General features: G+C 36.2%; 2 protein-coding genes across 7 annotated transcripts; one reads left to right on the top strand and one right to left on the bottom strand.

Annotated features, from left to right (window-relative positions):
* Positions 1-2,859: 2,859 nt before the first annotated feature.
* LOC139191404 (glutamate receptor 2.8-like) lies at positions 2,860-9,989 on the top strand. Its single transcript, XM_070812243.1, has 5 exons — positions 2,860-3,194; positions 6,335-7,683; positions 7,805-8,123; positions 8,395-8,789; positions 9,295-9,989. The coding sequence occupies exons 1-5, from the start codon at positions 2,921-2,923 to the stop codon at positions 9,814-9,816; spliced, it is 2,859 nt and encodes a 952-aa protein (XP_070668344.1). The 5' UTR covers positions 2,860-2,920; the 3' UTR covers positions 9,817-9,989.
* A 6,969-nt stretch (positions 9,990-16,958) lies between these two features.
* Positions 16,959-22,966, bottom strand: LOC103402348 (uncharacterized). 6 transcript variants are annotated; one of them, XM_070812490.1, is made up of 11 exons: positions 22,834-22,966; positions 22,590-22,744; positions 21,158-21,203; positions 20,793-21,006; positions 19,924-20,712; positions 19,543-19,834; positions 19,067-19,276; positions 18,712-18,885; positions 18,088-18,285; positions 17,833-17,946; positions 16,959-17,587 (listed from the first exon to the last, which is right to left on the bottom strand). In XM_070812490.1, the coding sequence occupies exons 5-11, from the start codon at positions 20,688-20,690 to the stop codon at positions 17,243-17,245; spliced, it is 2,100 nt and encodes a 699-aa protein (XP_070668591.1). In that variant the 5' UTR covers positions 20,691-20,712; positions 20,793-21,006; positions 21,158-21,203; positions 22,590-22,744; positions 22,834-22,966; the 3' UTR covers positions 16,959-17,242. The 6 variants fall into 6 exon arrangements, with proteins under 6 accessions (XP_070668591.1, XP_070668592.1, XP_028947959.2 ...); XM_070812491.1 differs by having other exon boundaries at positions 22,590-22,651; positions 22,834-22,928; XM_029092126.2 differs by having other exon boundaries at positions 19,924-21,006.
* Positions 22,967-23,764: the final 798 nt, after the last annotated feature.

The following is a 23,764-nucleotide window of genomic DNA, read 5'->3' as shown; positions in this document are numbered from 1 at the left end:
TCGGCCAGCACGTGATTATCCCGATGTCCCAAGGACATCGGGATCGGGGCGTGTCACCAACTACCATTTTTTTCCACTCATTTCCCCACCCTCCCTCTTTCTTTCTCTTTCTTGTCTCCTTTCGCCCCTCCCTCTTCCATACGTCAACTTATCTTCTCTCTTTCATCTCTCATCTCTCATTTTTGATCTTCGACTTAGCCCCACCCCCTTTCTCTTTCTTCTCCCCTCATGTTCATTTTCTCACTTTTATATATATTTATATTACAATTTTGAACTTATTTCGTAGTTTTATTATTTTAGAACTTTTTTTTTTATCAATTTTTAAAATATTAGGTTCAAATTATTATTAAGTGTAATTGTCTGAAAAAGAACACATCGATATAATACAAGTTTTTAAAAAGTATAATTTTGTAAATTATTTTTATAAAAAATAATTTGACCATTATTTGTATAAATAGTTTCACCGTTTGACACCAAATCTAGAAATAGTGTCATCGTTTCTGGAAATAATGCTGTCGTTTCTAGATTTAGTGGCACCGATTCTAGAAATAGTGTCATTGGTTTTAGAAATAATGTCGTTGTTTCTAGATTTAGTGGCACCGATTCAAGAAATAGTGTCATCAATTTCAAAAATAGTATGATCATTTTCAGAAATAGTGTGATCATTTTTAGAAATAATGTCATCATTTTCAAAAATAGTGTCACTTTTTTCAAAAATAGCATTTCTAGAAGGGGAAACTTGATATAAGTCCAATTTTTTTAGTCAATAGTAGGAATAATCCAATTTATTAAAATAAGTCCAATTCCTTAAATTTAATTATTTTATTATCAATAATTATCTCTTCAATGAAAAAAATTATTGTAAAAATCAAATTTCATCCTAATTATCTCTTTGATTATTTCTTTTTATTTTTATTTCTTGTTATTTCTTGTTCTTCCTCTTGCTTTATCCTATTTATAGATTTTATTTTAATTTTTATAATCAACCTATATTACAGGTTAATTGTATTTATCTACCTATATGACAGATTTTTTTCGTAATCAACTTGTCACAGATTAATGTGTCTTGCTTGTAGGTATATTATGTTTTTTCTACCTTTTAGTTAGGTTTCATATCTCACTTATAGGTATAATATACATTCATAAATTTGCTACTTGAGTTAGGGTAGAATGTTTTGCAGATAGAATTATGTTAGTATATTAGTTTTTTTGTTATAAGATATTAATTAGATATTTTGGAGTTGGAAAATGCATAATATTAAAAGATTTTAATTGATTTTTAATATTTTTAGAAAACATTAAATGAGTATAAAAGAAATAAATACTTATAATTAGATAACTGGACTTACTCCTAAAAACACTCTATGATTTTGGATCTGGATCTAAAAGCCCCTTTCTAGAAATAGTATTACTGTTTCTAGAAAAAAAAAATTAAAAAAAAAACCCTAAAAGAAGCTAACTAATATAATAAGAAAATTAGGGCTTGAATTTTCATTAGTTTGCTTAGAAATTTATTATTTTTAAGAAACAATATTTTTTATTAATAAACTTTTATTAAGTATTTTTATTAAAAATTTGTTGATAATAAAAAAATTAAAAAAAAATGAGGGAAGAAGGGAAGGAGTAACATGAGAGAGAGATAGAGAGAGAGAGAGAGAGAGAGAGAAGAGATAGATGATAGTGATGGGTGAAAGAGGAGAGAGAGGTGATTGTGATGGGTGAAATAAGAGATAGATGAAAGTGATGGGTGAAGAGAGAGAGAGAGGGATAGAGGATGAGGGAAGGTGGGACAGAGAGAAAGGTGGGAGAGGATTGAGAATTATACGGGTAAGTTTTTTTTATTATATTAAAATTTTGTCTTTTCTATTAAAATTCAAACATTTTTTATTAAATAAAGTTATTAAATGATTTTTTGTTTAAAAAAAATTATGAAAATTCTTTTCATTAAAACTCCTTAAGATAAAACGTCTTCAAGGGCTCACTAAACAAATAATTGGAAAATTTCTTCTTTCAATCACACTCCCTATTATGCTTGTAGGAACATCTAGAAGCTCTTAAATTTAGAGAGTAGCATTTTCACTCGTGCTTTATATTTTTTTAATTAAATTTTAGCTAAAAACGCTAGAAAGCTACTTCAAGAGCTCTCTGAAAAAATTTATTCCAACCATTCTCTCTAATTTATGGAGTCATAATAAATATGAATTAATAGAAATATATTTTTTTTAAATTATTTTGATTAGTTATTTAAAAAATCTTTTCCTCCTCCTTCTTCCCCGCCGTCAAAGTACCTTCATGTTCCTCCTCCTTCTTCTTCCCTCTATCTCCTCTTCTTCTCTCTCAAACCTTCCAAATCTGTTTCTCCGGCGGCTCCGAGTCAAAGCCAGAAACCTCTTTCTTCATCGGCCTCCGTGGAATCTCCTGCTACCTCGACATGTTCCAATAAATAAAAATTTCTTAATTTATTAATAATTAATATTTTTTTTTATTTCGGTTGGCTAAAGAGTGTCATTTAACAGTTAAATTGATAAAAAATTTAACAGATGTCTGACATTACAACGAATTCATAAATTGAGATATGAAATTGCAATGTTTAAAACATGAAGTATGAGACTGTGGTTCGATCTATAGTTGAGGTAATTTTTTTGTAATTTACCCTAATTTTTGTTTAGTTTAGGGATAAGATATATTGTATATATTAAAGCTTCCAAGAAAGTCCAAGCTCTTTGTCCGGAAAGTCCAAGCTCTATTCACATATTACGAAACAAAACAAATTTTCAATGACTTATATATTGTATATATTGAAGCTTCAATGAAATTCGAACGAGATTTCCTTGAAACTTCATCATCCATGATTCCATGACTATATAAGTTTCTTCTTGCTCGGTGCCAATGAATCGCAAACCTTTCCAGAGATTAAAAGATGATCAAGAATCCTGCAAGCCATGTTTCTTCTCTCGTCTTCTGGTTGTTACTGTTTAAGATCTCATTGGCCATGGTCGCCACGGCACAAAACACAACGGTACCAGTAAATGTGGGGGTGATCCTTGACTTTGACTCCATGTTTGGGAAGGTAGGTTTGAGCTGCGTCAACATGGCCCTCTCTGACTTCTATACTTCTCATGCTTACTACAAGACTAGGCTGGTCCTTCACACCAGGGACTCCATGACAGATGCTGTTGCTGAAGCTGATGCAGGTTCTATCTCTATTTTTCTTATAGGGAAAATTTGAAATAGGTTCAATTTTATAGACCTATTTTTGAAATATGTCTAATTTTTAGTTATTTTGAACTCATATCAAAAAACTTATTTTTTTATATAGAAAATTAAATTTTAATTCTTAAATAAGATGAAGATTAGATAAATATCTTATAGAATATTAAAATTTGATTTTAGTATGTAGACTCTAATTAATGTTAGCATCTGCACTCAATGTCTTTTCTTTTTTTTTTTTTTTAATTTCATGGTGTCCATGAATTAAATTTTATAAAAGATATTGTAAATTTTAATAATAATTTGAAATTCAAATGAATTTGCATTTATTTGTTGACATTTTGCATCAACACGTGATAAGTATCTTATATAAGAAAATATTTAGGTACAAACTTTTGAGTACACTTGTATTTTTGCATATTTTTTTATGTGCCACTAATTCATTATAATATATTTAAGTATGGATATTTAAGTACATTGTTTTAATATAATATATTATGGTAGGGATGTTTAAGTCCACTAGTCTATTATAATATCTGTCACTGTTTCTTTTTTCAATGTCTTCCCATTAATCTGAAAATATTTACGAGAAGTTAAACAAAATTAACGAATTAAAATGTGTATAACACTAAATTGGAAATTTAATGGGAGACATTGAGTAAAATATCCATTAAATATTAAAACAAAAATATAATATGAATTTGAAATTAAAGTACACATCAAGGGACTAAAATCAATATGTAATCGTCACTTAGTATTACGGTCTAGTGGTATTCCTTTTCATTTGTAAGTGAGAGGTCTTAGGTTCGATTCTCGCCTAAAACGAATTTGAATCAAATTATTGTTAGCTCATTGTGAGGCTAAGTCCACCATCCCCTCCTCACAGCGTTGCTTTTAGTTTAGATAATATCGTTTATTAAAAAAAAAAAATCAATTTGTAATCTAACATCGGAATTTTATTAAATTTAATCTTTTTTTATGACTAAAGTTCAAAAACCCCTTTTTTATTTGTACAACATCATACTTTACTTTACACTAAACTCATATAAACTACAAATGGTATTGTATATCTATCTTAGTTTTTATGTAACTACTAGAGCTACCGTCATTTTTTGACCTTACACTGAGTTGTGTCGGAACTTCGCTTCTATGGACGAGATATTGATGCCCTAATGGTGCAACGGTCTATAACTTTTGGTTGTTTTTATTAGTTTTTAAAAGATAATGATTAGGCACTTATTACTACGGACTAGTGCTATTGTTAACAAAGCTTACAGAAACACTTAAGAGAGAGATGAAGTAGAAAGGAAAAATTAGAGAGAGATACTGCTTGTAATATTTCACTTTATTGACTTGCAGATTATTACATCTCTTGTTTATATATAAATAATTTTCCACACATAACTAACTCACCTAATACACTTGTGACACATGGCACACATCTAATACATAACACTTGGCATAATCCTATGCTAATCTCTATAGTCTAATAGCTATCACTCTTCACTTGTAAATCTAGTGCTATTAGTCTTCACTTGTAAGTGATAATGAGATACCAATTTATTCTCTCATTCCTTAATGTTGTTAACTAGTTCAGCCATATACCCCTCCCCTTACTTCAACATATCGTAGTTCAAATAATTTTCTTTTCTAAAGAGAAGGAAAAATGTTGAAGCCCAAAACACCGGTAACGAACTATCCCTTAGTCTAGTGTAGTTGTCTTCCTATATAAGTTCGACTTCTAGGAAGACGAAGAATATGGTCATCATCTCGATATCTAGTTGGGGTAGTGACTATTGGGGTAGTGTAGCTTTGTTTTGAGACATCACTCTTCAAATTAAAGTTAGAATCAATTCCATGCATATTTGATGAATAATAGTGACTCTCAAAATTTGGTTAGACACCCATTAGAGTTGGAGATTGTTGTATACGAGAAATTCTTGTGATAAATCAAACAAGAACACGTGTACAAAATAAATGTTTTGTATTAATGTAAATATAGGGTTACAATCTCTTTACAAAATTGAATCCTCTAATTTGATCTCCGAGGTGAAAAAGTGTGTGTTGTTTATCCGATGGTTGCGATGACTTGTTCTCGAATGAACAAACATCTCAAGGTTTTGGCTTGTGGCAATGAAGGAACTGACATATGTAGGGGTGCTTGGTAGTTCTTCACAAATGTGGGGAAGAATGTAAAGAGTTTTCTAAATCTTCTGAGTGTTTGGGAATTTGAGGCTTGAGAGCTTCAACATCTGGGTGTGAAAATGATTTTCTTACCCATTCTTTGTCTTGGAGCCTCGTATTTATACGCTCTCAACGTCTTGCTTATAGCTAGATTTGACCTTGATTAATTGACGAAAGAACCAAGACTTGATTTGTAGTGTGGTATGTGATTTGACTCCATCAATTAATACTTGATTTAATCAAATCAAAATCAAGTAATCAAAATCGCCACTTAGTAATACGGTCTAATGGTATTCCTCTTCAATTGTAAGTGAGATGTCTTCTTAGGTTCGATTTTCGCCAAATGCGAATTTGAATCACATTATTGCTAGCCATTGTGAGCCTTAGCCTACCTCCTCTCCCTTTGTGTAGATAATATCGTTTTTTAAAATATAAAAAAATCAAATAATTTTTTTCCTCCAAGTGTTGTGACACGTGTCCCTCTTGATGATTCTTCCGATTTTGATGAGTCACATGTCAAGTGTACGATTTGTGAAACACATAGCATGTCACGTAAGCCGTGTCATGTTGAAACTTTAATGTGTTGGTGAAATAAAGTGTTGTGACACATGTCCCTCTTGATGATTCATCCGGTTTTGATGAGTCACATGTCATGCGTACGATTTGTAAAACACATGGCGCATGTCACGTAAACCAAGACATGTTGAAATTTTAATGTATTGGTGAACATTTATTTTACCGAAATTTTGATGTCTACAATTATCTAATGAAAAGAAAACACGGAGAGACCTTAAACAACCCTAGAATCAAACTCGGAAAAGTTTAATTTTTAATGAACGTTGGAAGTGCGTGCGCATAAGAATTTATTTATCATTTTTGGTTAACAAAGCGCATGAGAAGTTGCTCTAGATGATTTCTAATTTTTTTCTCTTTGAAACAGCTCTGGACTTAATAAAGAATGTTGAAGTGCAAGCCATGATCATAGCCCCAGAATCATCAAAGCAAGCCAACTTTATGATTGATCTTGGAGATAAAGCTCAGGTGCCCATAATTTCCTTTTCAACAAGTCCTTCCCTAACTTCTGTTCCGAGTCCATACTTTTTCCGAGTTGCACAGAATGATTCATCTCAAGTGAAAGCAATAAGTGCCATCATCCAAGAGTTTACTTGGAGTGAAGCAGTGCCCATCTATGTGGACAATGAGTTTGGGGACGGAGTAATACCTTACTTGGCTAATGCTTTGCAAGAGGTAAATGCTCGTATCCCGTACTGGTGTGTCATTCCTCCAGCAGCCACTGATGACCAAATTACTTTAAAGCTTCGTGAGTTAATGACAATGCAAACCAGCGTGTTCATAGTACACATGTTGCCTTCTATTGGGTCTCGGCTTTTTGCCAAGGCAAAAGAAATTGGCATGATGGATGAAGGTTATGTTTGGATAACGACGGATGGGATGACCAACCTTCTTGGGTCCATAAATTCCTCAGTCATTGGCAACATGCAAGGAGTTTTGGGTTTAAAAACATACGTCCCAAATGCACAAGCGCTTGAAAGTTTCAGAGTCACATGGCAAAGGAAATTCCAAAAAGACAATCCAAATATCCTCAATGTTAAATTGGAAGTTTTTGGACTGTGGGCTTATGATACTGTTTGGGCACTAGCCATGGCAGTTGAGAAGGTTCGGAGTACCACAAACTTCAGTTTCCAAAAGTCGAACAATACTAATGGTAGTACTTCCAATGCTATTATAGACAGGTTAGGGGTCTCGCTAAGCGGTCCTCAACTTATCAAAGCACTATCGAGTACAATGTTTAGAGGTCTTTCGGGAAACTTCAGTCTTTTAAATGGACAACTGCAGTCATCAAATTTTCAGATAGTTAATGTGATTGGTAATGGGGAAAAAGGAATTGGATACTGGACACCAGAAAAAGGACTTGCAAGAAATTTAAGTTCCATAAAGATGAACTTGTATTCTGCTACTTACGGGTACGGTAGTACTCTTGGAAAAATTATATGGCCGGGAGACACCACGATCACTCCAAAAGGTTGGATGGCTTCTAAAGCTGGGAAAAGGTTGAAAGTTCTACTTCTAATGAATTCTGGGTTTAAAGAATTTTTAAACTGGGAAAATAACCCTAGCAGTAACACAAGTACGGTCTCGGGATATTGCCGAGACATATTTAAATTAATACTGGAAGGGCTACCGTATTCTGTTGCTTACGAATTTTATCCTTATCCTTATAGTAAGCGTGAACCGTACGACAATCTGATATATCAAGTATTTCTTCGGGTAAGATGCTTATTTTTTGCGTATGCATGCATTTGAACCATAGCCAAATTTATTTTCTTGTTTTTTAAAGTCACGTTTTATTGAATTGAAAACTAATGTCATTTTGTTGCATACTTGGTAGAAATATGATGCTGCAGTAGGAGATATATCCATTCGAGCAAACAGGTCTTTGTATGTTGACTTTACATTGCCTTACACAGATCCAGGGATATCAATGGTAGTGCCTCTGATCAAGGACAACAAAAGTGGGAAAAAGGCATGGGTGTTCTTGGAGCCTTTGACCCCCAACCTTTGGGTGATAACTGGTTGTTTTTTCATGTTCATTGGTTTTGTAATTTGGATTCTTGAACACCGGATAAACGATGACTTCCGTGGGACTCCATATCAACAGATTGGCACAACTGTTTGGTTTGCCTTCTCAACCATGGTTTTCGCACACAGTAAGTTTTTATGTTTGTCTATTACATTTACATACTGCTAAACTAACAGCTAGTTTTGTGTATATTGTACGCACTTAATAAATGGTATGATATGACGTATAATGTGCACAACCAATGTTTTACATACTTTATTAGCACTAAAACAAAGCTATTTTTACTTATTTCACTAGGGAAGAGTGCATGATGACGTTTTTGAAGTGCCAAACAACGGTTCCTCATTTATACTCCATTATTGCTGCTTTATTATGTCCCTTGTGATTTTCTGTAACAGGAGAGCGAGTTGTGAGCAACTTAGCCAGATTTGTAATGGTCGTATGGTGCTTTGTTGTCCTCGTACTGGTTCAAAGTTACACTGCCAGTTTAACATCACTGTTAACAGTTCAACAGCTCCAACCAACCGATGTAAACCTGCTCCTAAAGAATGGCGACCAAGTTGGCTACCAAGCAGGTTCTTTTGTCCGTGCGATTTTGATACAATTAGGTTTTGATCCAGAAAAGCTTAGGACCTATGGCTCTACAGAAGAACTGAATAAACTGTTTGAAACCGAGAGTGTTTCTGCTGCTTTTGATGAAACCCCTTACATGAAGCTTTTTATTTCAACTTATTGCTTAAAATATACCATGGTTGCGCCAACATTATATAAACCTGATGGTGGTTTTGCCTTCGTAAGTTTACTTGCTCATCTTTTCCCGTGACATTCCTTAAGAACCTGTTCGTTTGGTCTCATTGGATTGGAATGGATAGTACACATACCGAAGGTATGTTGGAAGAAGAAATGAGAAACTGTGTCTAACTTGAAGGTAGAAAATAGATTACTCATTAGAAACAACTATAACAATTTATTTTTTGTATTCACATCAACTTTAAAATATACAGTTTACCAAATGCTCAACAGATTTATTTTACAATTAATTTCTTTTAATGCAGTATTATAAAAAAGTATATCAATCCCAAACTGTCTCAATCCCCTCAAAATGAAAAATCATACATGTCTACCCTTTTTTTTTTTTTGGAAAAAAGATACATGTCTACCTTCAATATACGTACCGTGAATCTAATAATTGTCCATTCCAATCAAATTATAGAGACCAAACGAGGCTTAACATTATATATATTGTTAATTTTCATTTAATAGTATCACTTATCTGCTCCATTATTCTCAACTTTCAGGTCTTCCAAAAGGGAACGAGGCTCACACGTGATGTTTCAAGGTTGATCACATCGCTTCAAGAGCGAGGTGAATTTAAATCCATTGAGAACAAGTGGCTTGGAAAACAAGCAAATTGTATAGACCAAAATAACACAGGCCCTTCCAACAGTCTTACCCTCAACCTTGATAGTTTTTGGGGCCTATTCCTGATTGCATGGACTTCTTCTTCCTTAGCTCTCCTCATATATGCAGCTATGTTTTTCTATGAGCAGAGGCACATTTTGATACGCACCGATCCCAACACCTCGTTCTGGAGAAAAATTGGTCTCATACTAGAAACATACAACCAAAAGGACCATAGTCGTGCTCACAGTGCAGGGACATCTGAACCCTCCTCGAACATCATGCTCGATATCTCCCCAAGGCCTTCGAGTCATTCAACTGACAGAGAATCACACATTGATGTTGAAATGCAGGAATCACCTTCTACTGCGCATGATGATTTGAGTCCCATTCGTCAAGCAACCCAAGAGATTGAGTGAGCTTTTGGGTTTATTACTCTTGGTATATGTGGATTTTGATACTTGATTGTGATGTACTAGAATTAAACAAGCTAGATCACATGGACATACTAAATTGTAGGGCATTTGATATATTTTGTAAGATCATAAACAAAGCATTTCCCTTTGATGCAATACAATTATTTTTTGGTGTATGCTTGTAATAAACTTGGATATCATTCAGAAATTAACTTTTACTAGAAATTACAGTGGTTGAGTTAGATGAATGATCTTGGCTACTTGATCGATGATAAATTCCGGTGAGTTAGTTGGTTCCCGGATGGTGTATTTCTGGAGGCAGACAGGAATAAAGAAACAGAGAGCAAAAATCAGAGGAATGTGAAAGGTTTCTTATCTGTGAAGTAACCACAGATATTTCATTAAATATCAACTCATAGGATATTTCCTTACAAGCTAATCTAGAGCAATCTCAGCCCTTGATTCACAAACAAAGATCTAAAGCATACACTTGTCTTATGAGACTAGACATACACTTTTCTATTGGTTTCTTCCTTCTTAACCACTTGAACAAAACTAAATTCTATTTAATTCCAACACTCCCCTTTAAATGAATTCTGGTTTTGATCCCAAGCATTCCTCTGAGATAGACAAATCTTTCCCTTGGTAGAGCTTTGGTAAAGATGTCAGCCATTTGATCCTGTGATTTGCAGTAGATCAATTCAATGGTATTCTCCTGTAAGGCTTCCCTTATGAAGTGAAACTTCCTTTTGATATGCTTGGTTTTTTGATGAAAAATAGGATTTTTGGTCATAGCTATTGCTGATGTGTTGTCACACATAAGTGGTGAAGCATCCACTTGCATTTCACCAAAATCCTTTAACACAAACCTCAACCATATAGCTTGAGAGGTAGCCATTGCAGCACTCACATACTCTGCTTCAGCCGTAGACAATGCAACACTTTGTTGCTTGACAGAGGCCCAAGAAAATATCCCAGAACCAAATGTAAATGCATATCCTGAGGTACTTCTCATGTCATCTTCACTGCCACCCCAATCGCTGTCACAGAAGCCTACCAGTATTGCTTTTTCTCCCTTTTCATATTTGATTCCATAGTCCAAGGTCCCTGAGATATACCTTAGTACTCTCTTAGTAGTTCCCATGTGAATTCTTGTGGGATTATGCATGAACCTTGATAAGAGACTGGCTGCATACATAATGTCAGGTCTTGTAGCAGTCAAATAAAGCAGACTTCCAACCATTCTTCGGTATAAGCATTCATCAGCTGATTCAGAACCATCCACTTTACAAAGTTTCTCATTCGTGATCAATGGTGTTGCCACAGATTTGCATCTTTTCAGATTGAATCTTTCAAGCAATGATTGTGCATACTTTTGTTGATGTATGAAAATCCCAGTAGTTTCTTGTATTACTCCAATTCCCAAGAAGTGATGCAACAACCCAAGATCCGACATCTCATATTGTCTCATCATGTCCCTTCTGAATTCTTCAATCATTTCTTCACAATTACCAGTAAAGACCACATCATCAACATATATAGACACAATAAGCATCTCAGAGTTCTCACCAGTTTTTGTATATAATGTAGCTTCACTAGGACTTTTGTTAAATCCACTCTTGCTGAAATAGGAGTCTATCTCACTGTACCAAGCCCTGGGGGCTTGTTTGAGTCCATACAGTGCTTTGTTTAACTTATAAACCTTCTCTTCTTTATTTGGCACTTCAAATCCTTGTGGTTGATCCACATACACTTCTTCCTCCAAAATGCCATTTAGAAAAGCTGATTTAACATCTAACTGGTGAAGTTTCCATCCCTTTTGGGCAGCAAGAGCAATCAAGGTTCTAATGGTATCTAACCTTGCCACTGGGGCAAAGGTTTCATTGAAATCTACCCCAGGTTGTTGTGAGTAGCCTTTGGCAACTAATCTTGCTTTGTTCTTCTGTATTGATCCATCCAAATTCAGTTTGGTCTTGTAGATCCATTTCACACCTATCACAGGTTTATCACTCGGTCTATTTACCAATTTCCAAGTAGAGTTTTTCTCAATCATGGCAATTTCTTCACTCATTGCTTTCTGCCAGGATTGATCCTTCTCAACTTCTTCAAAACTCTCTGGTTCAACAACACAATAGTTACACACTGCATAGATCTCATTTAAACTCCTCATTCTCAATGGAGTTGTTTCAGGGGAGGAATCCTGTAATTCTTGTCCTTCTGCATTTGAAGTAGAGGACTGAGATCCTTGTGTTGGAGTTGAAAAGTCAGTTTGACTCCCATCTTGTATAACAGGTTCATTCACATTTTGCACTTCCGCTTGTGCTTCTTCCATTGCTAGTGGAAATGAGATAGTGTCTATGTTATTGGTTTCCCAATTCCATGCTTCATTCTCCTTGAACACCACATCCCTTGAGAGAATCACTTTATGTGACTCAATATTGTAGAGCCTATAGCCCTTTTCACAGCTTCCATAACCTACAAGGACACACTTGACACTATTGATCTCAAGCTTGTGTCTTAATTGAGATGGTATATGTGCATAGCAGATTGATCCGAACACCTTCAAGTGCTTCACACTTGGTTTTCTGCCACTAAATGCCTCAAACGGTGTTTTCTTTTCAAGTGCTTTAGTTGGACACCTGTTTAGGAGATACACAGATGTATTGACAGCTTCACCCCAAAAGGAAAGTGGCATTTTCTTATCATGAAGCATTGACTTGGTCATTTCAACCACGGTCCTGTTCTTCCTCTCAGCCACACCATTCTGCTGTGGTGTGTAGGCCACTGTCAATTGCTTCTGTAATCCTGCTCCTTCACAGAATTCTTGGAACTCAAATGAAGTGAATTCACCACCTCTATCGCTTCTTAGTCTTTAGATCTTGAGACCACTCTGAAGTTCAACCATCATTTTGAATTTCTTGAAGATTGAAAAGACTTCACTCTTGTTTCTCATAAGATATACCCAAACCATCCTGGTGCAGTCATTAATAAATAGCAGAAAATATCTGTTCCCACTGAGTGTAGGTGTCTTCATTGGACCACACACATCTGTGTGTATGAGTTGTAGAGGTTGACTTGCTCTCCATGCACTTCCAGTTTCAAAAGAGTCCATGTGATGCTTCCCCAATATGCAACCTTCACACGGTTCTTTAGTCTCTTGTAACTCAGGAAGACCAGTCACCATTTGTAGTTTCTCCAATCTCTTTAAACTGTGAAAGTTGAGATGTCCAAACCTTTTATGCCATAACCAAGAGTTTTTTGCAACACTTGCTTTTAGAGCAATTGAATCATTGTAATCTAGCATAAGTGGAAAGCTTTTGTTTTCTGTCATGCCAACTTGTGTTACCAAGTTTTGGAGGCTTCTGTCATCAAAGATCTCCACCATATTGTCTCCAAAAAGTAAGAAGTAACCATGAGCAATCATCTGTCCCACACTAAGGAGATTCTCATCAAGACCTGGTACAAGTATTACATCCTTGATGAATCTTCTTCCACCCTTTGTCTCTAGAACAAGAGTTCCTTTTCCAGTAGCTTCCACTAGTTGTCCATTCCCCATTTTAACTCTGCAATTGAAGCTTCTGTCAATGTTGATTAACAAGGATTCATATGCAGTCATATGATTACTGCATCCACTGTCAATATACCAAATTCCTCTCTTGTTTTCAGTTTTTGCAACACTACAAGCATAAAAGACATTTACTTCCTCTTCTTCTGCTCTATGTGCATAGTTGACAGCTTGGTTCCTTCTTGGATTACAATCTTTTGCTAGATGGCCAAATCTGTCACACTTGGTGCATTTGGGTTTTCCCTTGAACCAGCAAACACCATAGTGTAATTTGTCACAGATTTTACACTTGGTTTTGGTAGATTCACTGCTAGTTTCTGATTTTGATTGTGAAGTATGGTTGTTGTCCCATTTCTTCCCTTTTCCTTTCCATAATTTCTTTTGATTTGAGTTGTTTCCCTAAGCCCTGTAACTGCTATCTCTCTCAGTCACACTTAGGCTAGTAAAAGCTTTTTCAGCTAAGTTTTCAAAGTGCCTATTTAACCTCTGCTCATAGCCTTTCAATGTACCAATCACCTCCTGAACCTCAATGGAGTCAAGGTCCTTAGTTTCTTCTATAATAGATGCGATGGAATCATAGGATTTAGGCAAGCTAATAAGTATCTTTTGTACTAATCTTTGATTTGTCAGTTCTTCACCAAGAGTTTTCATTTGATTCACAATGTCAGTCAATCTTGTTAAATAAACAGATAGAGCTTCACCATCATTCATCCTAGTGTACTCAAAATCTCTTCTTAAACATTGTAGTTTGACAGACCTAACCTTTTTATCACCACGAAATTCTTGTTGAAGAACATCCCATGCAGTCTTGGAGGTTTCAAAGTTTGAGATTCGAGGAAAAATCTCATCAGACACTGCCCCTTGAATGATACCAAGAGCTTTTTCATCTCTGGTTTCATTAACTTTCATTGCTATCTTCCTCACAGACTGTTGATCTTCATCGCTAGAATCATCTTCAGTTTCTGCGGTTTCATAACCCTTGTCCACCAAATTCCAGAGATCATGTGATTTGAATATGGTCTTCATCTTGATGGACCAAAAATCATAGTTGATCCCATTGAAAATAGGAGCCCTCATATCTCCTCCACTGCCCGAAGTAACCATGTGAGGCTTTGTAAGAACAGATGAGATTTTCACGATCTGGGTATGTTTTTCCCCCTTTCCTTTTCAGAGATACGAAGCACACACAAAACGCCCAGTCCTGAATTTGATCAGAACCTAAGCTCTGAGGCCATGATAAATTCTGGTGAGTTAGTTGGTTCCCGGATGGTGTATTTCTGCAGGCAGACAGGAATAAAGAAACAGAGAGCAAAAATCAGAGGAATGTGAAAGGTTTCTTATCTGTGAAGTAACCACAGATATTTCATTAAATATCAACTCATAGGATATTTCCTTACAAGCTAATCTAGAGCAATCTCAGCCCTTGATTCACAAACAAAGATCTAAAGCATACACTTGTCTTATGAGACTAGACATACACTTTTCTATTGGTTTCTTCCTTCTTAACCACTTGAACAAAACTAAATTCTATTTAATTCCAACAATCGATGCGTACATGAACTGAACATCGTGTTGCAATGCAGCCGGCAGGACCATCTATAATTTTTCCATTTTCTAGAATGTAGATTACCGCCTTTCATTATTCACTGCTCTGCTTAAGTTTTCTCCATACTTGTCATTGATACAGAAAACACCATCAACATACGTTTCTGGAGTGCTAATTTTTACTTCAAAATAATTGTATTTGGTAAAAAGGAGTACGAGTAGCATATCCAAATTATAAAAGATATGTATAATGGAGCAAGAACTGCCGTAAGAATTCATGAAGGACAAATTGAAAGCTTTCCATAACTATGGGGTTACATCAAGGCTCATCTTTATGGCCTTAGTAATGGATGAGTTCATGGGACATATCCAAGATGATATTCCTTGGTTTATGATTTTCGTAGACGATATGGTGTGGATAGATGAAACTTAGGAATGAGTAAATGAGAAGCTTAACCTTTGGCGGTAAGTGTTAGAATCTAAAGGTCTTTACCTAAGTAGGTCAAAGATAGAGTATATGGAGTGCAAGTTCAGTGGCAAGGGAGGTTCATATGAGTTAGGGTGAGGATTGGAGATCAAGAAATACCAAAGAGTGAACGTTTTCGCTATCTTAGATCTATCTTGCAAAAGAACAGAGAATTGGTTGGAGACCTGAATCATAGAATACAAGATGTATGGATGAAGTAAAAGAATGCATTAGGTGTGTTGTACGACAGTCGTATGCTACCAAACCTTAAGGGGAAATTTTATAAGACTGCAATAAGGCTAACAATGTTTTATGACATGAAATGTTAGGCGGTGAAGCATTAACATGTACACAAAATGAGTGTAGCAGGGATGAGAATGCTTTGTTGGATGTGTGGACACACGAGAAAGGACAAGATTAGGAATGAGGATATCCAACGTAAATTAAGAGTAGCCGAAATTGAAGATAAGATGAGAGAAAATTTTGTTAAGGTGGTTTAGACATGTGAAATGAAGACCTACAGACACTCCGGTAGAAGATGTAATTACGAGACAGAGACTCAAGGCCAAAGGGGTAGAGGAAAACGTAGGAAGATTTGGAAATAGACTCTAAGAAAAGACCTGGACTACTTGTATCTAATGGAAGATATGACACAAAACCAAGCGTAGCAACGTTCTAGGATTCATATAGTCGACCCCCACTTAACGGGATAAGGCTTTGTTGTTGTTGTCTTTGGTAAAGTTCAAACGGTAACAATAAAATGGACTAAACCACATTTTACTCCCTCTATATACTTCAATTTATCATATTGCATCGTGAGGTTCTATATTTATGAGTTAGTGCGTGTGGGACTTCTTTTGGGGATGTATAAGCTATAGTTGCACAATCATTATTTTTAAATTTTGTGAAAAAAAAGGTTGCATACAATAGATGTTTTTCCTGACTCTCACAAAGTGAAGAGCCTTATTGGCTTGAGATCACCCTTTGTTGTTTGTTGTTTTTAGATACAAAATAACGGTTGAGGTGGAGTTGAAACTCTATCATTATTTTTAGTCCATGTGATGGAAATATGGCTTTTAAGTGTACATCCAAAAAAGGAACCTCATTTTGTCGTCAATTTAGTAAAGGATAAGTAGGTCAAACAACTAGAAGGCACGAATTACATACTTCAAAACATTTAGGTGCAACCGTGCAATTGAGAAAATTAGAACTTTCTTTTTCATTTTGAAATCCATTGTAAACCTAGACATTGAAATTAAAGACTTCGTTTAGCGTTAACGAAGCTAGATCCTCATAGCGAGGTGCTTCTCGAAATTATGTATCTACTTATCATATTTTTGCCTCTTCTCGATTGTTTTGTAGTGAGAGAAATAAAAAAGAAGAGAGGATCGGTAGTTTTGAAATGATGATTTTTAAATGAAAATTTAAAAATGATTTTGTTTGGATCATAGAGAAAATACCGTTGAGTGAACTCAAACACGTGTTCAACGTCGTTTTAAGCTACTAGCGCTCTATTTGAATAAACATGTATTTAAAAAATATAAAAAAAAATCATTTCATGGCACAAAATACATTGAACTGGTGTATTATTCAAAGTTGTGACTGCGTGTAAGTAGATAGTAATTGACGTAGTTTTGGAATGCAGATTATTCCAGACCGAGTTTATTGCGTATGAAGTAATTTTGATAAGATGGCAGTTCAATACAAAGTAAAAGCTAATGGCTTGGGATACATTTTTGCCTAAATCCTCTTGATATCATTTCATCATTCACAGCTCTGTTGAAGTATTCTCCACACTTTCATGATCCAGAAAACCAACAGGTATACACATCTCGAGTCCGCTCTTTTGAAATTTACGCAGACCAAACCTCACGGAGGAGTTCATACCTCGCATTCGTGCAGGCATGACCTGTATGCTCATGCTTTCCGTTTCCATTTCCATTTGCTATGATAGTTGGAGATGATGGTAATTTGTCAATGATGGATGAAAGTGGTGAATCCAACTCCTCCAGTTCCTCATCACTCGTATATCCCTTTCGTTGTACAACTGAGACGTTCCTTTCCAGTTGAGAACTTCCTCCTGCTTCTGAAACTTTCTCTGCCACATCAGTTGAAGAAGGTGGGGTGTACACAACTGGTGCCGCTGTGTAAGGGAAGCTTCTCGCCAATTCTCCTGACAATCTGCGCTCCATAATGCTCTGAAGAAATGATGAAAGCAGTACGTTATTAAATTTGTTTTTGCAATATGAAAATCGCATTTCATCATTAGAAATTACAGATTATGGTCCATTTGGTTTCACGTTTCACATTTAACATTAAACAGAAGATCCTTCAAAAATAGTTCGCAAAAAAACGTTGTCAAATGTTTCAAACCCATACAGTTGTAATTGCCAAAACACATCAGGCCAAGGAACATAAAAACTGAATAAACGCAAAAGTATACCTCGGCATTCAGTGCCTCCAATACAGCTCCTGGGACAGCATCAGGACAGAACTCATCCGGAGTGAAGTTACAAAGTATCCGCTTAACTAATGGAAGACTAATTGATGGGCAGACCTAGTAAACACGAAGGGAAACAAATTTAATCAGCCCAAAAGGAGAGGTGAAAGCAATGATGCCAGAAAATTCAAGGGCAGTTGAACTAAAACCAAATCCATTTCCTTTCAATACGAAGGCAATGAAATTATAAAAACTAACCTCCTTTCTGATTCTCCTATCAATAAGCAGGTCTTTCGGAAGCATCAAAAGATCACTTAAGGCATTTAGAAGAAGAAAGGATTTATCACCATCCCCACTCTGCCCGTCATCGTCCTCACTGCCAGGGTGATCTTCTTGCAGGGAATCATCAGCATCCATGTCAAACATATCACTTAGCCACCTAGACCAATTTCCAACCTGTATGACATGCAGCATCCTCATTATTTAAATCTAGCAGTCACTTTTTTTTTTTTTTTTTCAAATAATGCCCAAGGATGTAAAAGTATTATGAGGAAGGTCAAGTCAATAGAAGGAAGCAAAGGTCATGCCCCTGTCATGGATTCAAGCAAACGGTGAAGAGGACATTCACAAGTACGGTTTCACAAGTAACTAGTGAGCAATCTAAACCCCAACTAGTGGCTACGGGCACTAGGGGTTAAGAATCTCAAGGTAAGGACCACAGGAATAGCAATATTTGAGGTCTTTTAAAGCAACGAACTACCAATTTCCTTAGGAATCCTTAGGAAATGCATTTATAAACTATGTGAACCATTCAAAAGTGAAAATTTCTTGCTGTTATAAAAAGAAGAAAAATAACTAAGTGAAAATGGGCATGATACTTACAGAATTCTTAAGTTGTGCACCAGAGCCAAAACTCAAGTCGCCAGCAGGAATGGGTAGAACCCTGGAATCAAGAATGGGGTCCGACACTGGATCAGTAGGGATTTCATGGGCAGATTCACGCAGAATAGCATTGAACATTGCCACATCTAGCCTTGCAACACAGTGTTGCATTACCTAAAGGGAAAATCACGTTGAATTAAAAACCTCCACAGCAAAAGGAAAGCTTATCCAAATATTCCAATGAAGAATAAATGAAGATGAGAAACTTTGGTGGCTGAAATTAAATTCCCAAGTCTGTGATGAAGAAACTTTAAACTGCAGAGGGATCTTAGATAGATGAATAGGGATTCCATACCATTCTCGCCAAAACAGGCAAGCAGCCACACTTATGTCCCCCTGCTCGAACAGGACAGAGTCGCTGAGAAGCATCCTGGAAAGCGTTTTTCCATAGGTCGACAGAAAAGCTACCTTGCTTCTGATCACCCAATGCAGGTCCCGACAACCTTACAGTCGTCTTATTTGTAGATGAACTCTCGGCTGGAGATTGCATATTTGGAGTCAAAGCCTAAAAAGATAAGACTCTGATCAGCAAAACATAAAAGCACATCAAAGCTGCAACAAAAATCACATGTTAAGTGACAATTAAGTTTTCAATCAAAATTAAAAATTGTCATTCAGTCTATATAAATTCATGCATACACTCCAGGGAAAAAAATGGCCTTGAACATGCAACTTATCCATCAAACAATATGATTTTGTGATGTAGGGCCCAAACCACCTTTAACATTGTTAAAAGCAAGAATGAGAGGTTCTTTATTTGTGTAGATGTACCTGCCACCATACTGACTCAACAATCCGAGAGAAAATCCAGGATTCAACTTTTTCTAATGCAGCTGTGAAGGTTCCTGTCTCTTGCCAGTCATCAGCAGATTGCACTAAACCGTTCATTTGTTTACTACCGGGACTACCCTTCCATTTGAGTGTGGCAGACTTCACTTCATTTCTCTTGCTAGTCCCATTTGACTCCGCAAACTTCACCGAAGGACTTGACTGGCGTGAAATGCCAAATGCTTGAGATATGATCTCCCTTAGCACGACAGTGTTTGATAACCAGAAGATCAACCTTAACATACAAAAGGAAAAAATAAATATTATTTTCCAGAAATCAGAGAACATTTGTAACACTATGAACTATAACATGATAATTTTTACCTGGGGACATCATTGCCACAGGACTTAGCTATCAAAACAAGCCCTGATACAGTGTTCTTAGCAATTGTCACTCGCTTGTCCTGAGTCCAATGCTTGCACGCATGGATATAAAGTCTAGAAATCCGCCGAGCTGGTGTGTGAACTTTATGCGCAGAGCTCCCATGCTCTGGTACTACAGAGTAGAGGGAAATTTCAAGAGCAGCAACTTCTCGCAGCTCTTCTTCAAGTTTCTCAATTCTCATTTCCATTTCTTCAATCTTTCGTTCCAAAGCTATTTCAACCTCTTTTTCGTCATTTTCTTCCGCATTTACTATTTCATGGTCACTTTCCACACTCTGAGCACCACTTGACGCCCCATCAAGGATGTCACTTCCTCTTACCTCTTTAATAGGCTTATCATCAACCTCCTCAACTGATTCTGAGGAAGGTTCAATGGGAACTTCGCTATCAGAAGAACCTTTCCTAGAAGAAGTTCTGGTTTTAACTCCCGAAGGCCTGTTATTTGAATTAGTGACTTTTTTGGCAGTGTTATGCAACCCCTTGGATTTTGACTTGGTAAATTCACTACCAGATCTCTCCCTGGATCCATGAGAGCTTTTTGAGGAATTCTTCTTTGCAATGGTTTTGGGTACCCTTGAAGCTCTTTCAACTTTCTCATCCTCAAGGGTAGGTGAATCCCCTTGAGATGATACGGAGTCCTTTATTGTCTCGCAATCTGACACCTCGTCATCAATGTTCTCTTTGGAAGTCATTGGAGTAGCTTTCATATCTTGAGGCACCTCCTCAAACCTGTTGACATCATCTACATAATGTATAACCAAGTTTTCATTAACTTCAGAGAGCTCTGTGCCTGTGTTTGAATCACTTACTAACGTACTGGGGTCTGTTTTAGCATAAGAGTCTTTGGATTCAATTTCTTTTCCATTCAATGTCTTGCCGTTATTCCCTTGATTCGGTTTATTGTCTCTCCTTTCAGTTCTTCCAGTCCGCTTGGTGTTTTTAGTATTTGGGGTTTTCCTTTTGTCAACCTCCTTCATGCTTAACAAGGTTTAGTTCCTCCAGCCACAACAATCAAACGAAAGACTGTGACATGGAAGAAAACATAACAATCAACAACCAAGCAAAGCTCTTCTCCTTATTACTTCCTAAGCGACGACTTGAAAACGAAAAAACAAAGCAAAGAAATGGAGCCAAAACCAGCAATAGATGCATAAAACGAGGGGATTACAATTACCTCTTATGCAGCAACTTCCTTCAACTTTAAAATTATTTCGGTCAGCCTGCAAATTGGACATTGTTATGGGTCATCAACCGGAGACTTATACACAACGTTTTCCATGCAACAAAATCAAAACAGCGCTACACTGAGCGCATTGACTGCATCCCAAAAAATGCAATGAAGAGCAAGCTTATGACTAGTCTATTTAAAGGTCGTCTCAGTCACAGAGCCTTACGTTCATTTCTTAACTCCAAAGGATAGACAAAAAATCAATCACAAGGACCAAACAAAGTTTGTTTACTCATTGCAAGGGACTTGTAGCTCAAGTAAATAAGAATCGCACAGCAAAGGATTCCTCTATACTAGATTCGGATCCCCCTCCCCCAATATCGCTCAAATCAAAATCAAATTTTGTTTACTCACAAAAAGAAAAAAGTACATCTATTCATTCACCTAAAGAAGGCTCATTTCTCCCTCTTTTTATCAAAGTGATATTCCAAACTATTCTAATATTCGGGTGAGTTCCTTTTGAATTTCAATGCAATATTGCTAATGCTATCATCATTGTTACATCCCCACCGACATTTAAGACACGGGTATCCCCCCAGTAATTTCAACCAAAAGGGTCGAAATCATATAAAGCACGGGAGGGCCATATTTCTAAACAGTGACAGTCATGCATCTCAGACTCGTCTACTGTTATGCCAATTGGTTAAGACAGTCTGCCCGCCTTCATCCGAGTTCGAGTTTAAACTTCTCTTAACGTAGATTAGAATAGTTTAAAATATCAATTTTTTCGGAAAAATATTGTCAATTTTGGAAATCAAATAAATAATCAAAACATGACACAAATCTATTATATTCTATGTCCACATCAAATGTGGAATAAAATGAATATATCTCGATCTAGCAACTGGCAGCAGCTAAACCAACAAAAGATACTCAACTTTTTTTAAATTTTAATTTACTGTTTTCCTTTTTTAGCTTGACCAACCAATAGAATCAAGTCAAATCGATGAAATTATAGAAACATCAACAACAACAAAAAAAGTAAAAAGGTGAAAAAGTTGGCTGAATTAATCATCACAAATTAACAAAAATTAATTTTCCCTTTTGAATTTAATCACAATCATTTCCTACATATGTTCAGCTGACGACGTGGCAAGATCGTGACCGTGGAATGTAAAATAACGTGAAGTTTCTGCAGTGAAGAAAGAAAGTCAAATCGATGAAATTATAGAAACATCAACAACAACAAAAAAAGTAAAAAGGTGAAAAAGTTGGCTGAATTAATCATCACAAATTAACAAAAATTAATTTTCCCTTTTGAATTTAATCACAATCATTTCCTACATATGTTCAGCTGACGACGTGGCAAGATCGTGACCGTGGAATGTAAAATAACGTGAAGTTTCTGCAGTGAAGAAAGAAATGGGCAACCACTTACCAGAAACGTGACCGGAGAAGATCCAACGCAATGTCGCAATCCGAGCTCAAAACGACGCCGAACTGAACCAAACAAACACCCGCCGCAGTCTCTCCGTCAGCAGCGCGACACCACAATTAAAGAACTCGAATTCCAGAACCAAATGACGCCGGAAGCTAAAAGCTCAGAAGAAAACGACAATATCTCGGAAAGAGGCAGCATCGAGCAGTCAAAAAAGTAACTGACAGTAAAAAGTTGTACTTACCGAATGGATTTTTGCTGTGGGGGCTCCGGGATTATCAATAATTTCACGCCGATCAAGAGCTTTTGAGGTAATGGGGTGTTAAATTTTGTGAGGAATTTTCGAGGGAGGGAAGGTGCCATTTAAAGGGGTGGGGTGACTCTGTAGGGGTACGGACATGGGGTAGTGGGGTGACCGGGAGAGAGGTTGTCGGTGGGCGTTGGGTGACCGGGTAGTACCGGTTAAGGGGTTGCGTTACGCCGTTACGCGTCGTGGAGTGTAAGTATGGTATGGTATGCCTAAACTGCCATCATTGTTTTGGTGAATTACATTTGGAGGAGGATTATCTTTTCTTTTCTTTTTTTCCTCTCTTTTCCTCTTTTTTTATTTGAAATATCACAGTTAAACCACATCAACATCTTATACTAATTTTTTTTATAAAAAGAGAAAGACAAAATAGAGAATGTGAGATGAGGGAATGTGAAGGGGATAGAACACTTACCCGACTGTGAAGTGGCAAGGGATTTGGAATGAAAAAAGTCTTGTTAATCACCGGGTGGATGGAAGAGGGAGGTGAGGTGAAAAAAGATTTTACTCGATTTAATCTTTGAATTATCATCTAGATTACTGGATTATTATTTCGGTAAAATAAGTCCATGAATTCATTAAAATTGCTAATTTCATCTCTATTATATTCAAAGTTATTTTATCCAATTTTTCGTCAATTTGAGTCAATTCACACACTTTAAGTGTCATTCCGTCATTGTCTCACCTATAAACCCTTAACATTTCATATACGATGCGAACCTTATGTCTAATTTACCCTCCAAAGTTAATTTTATACACTATTTCTCTATGAAAAAATTATCAATCTACTCGTAGATGTGTATCACATGTAAATAACGTAACTTAAAGTGACGGAAAATTGAATATAGTAGCTTCGAATTTAATATTA

This window comes from Malus domestica, chromosome 14, assembly GCF_042453785.1.
Source record: "Malus domestica chromosome 14, GDT2T_hap1".
NCBI lineage: Eukaryota > Viridiplantae > Streptophyta > Magnoliopsida > Rosales > Rosaceae > Malus > Malus domestica.
This window is presented reverse-complemented; position numbering and strand designations above follow the sequence as displayed.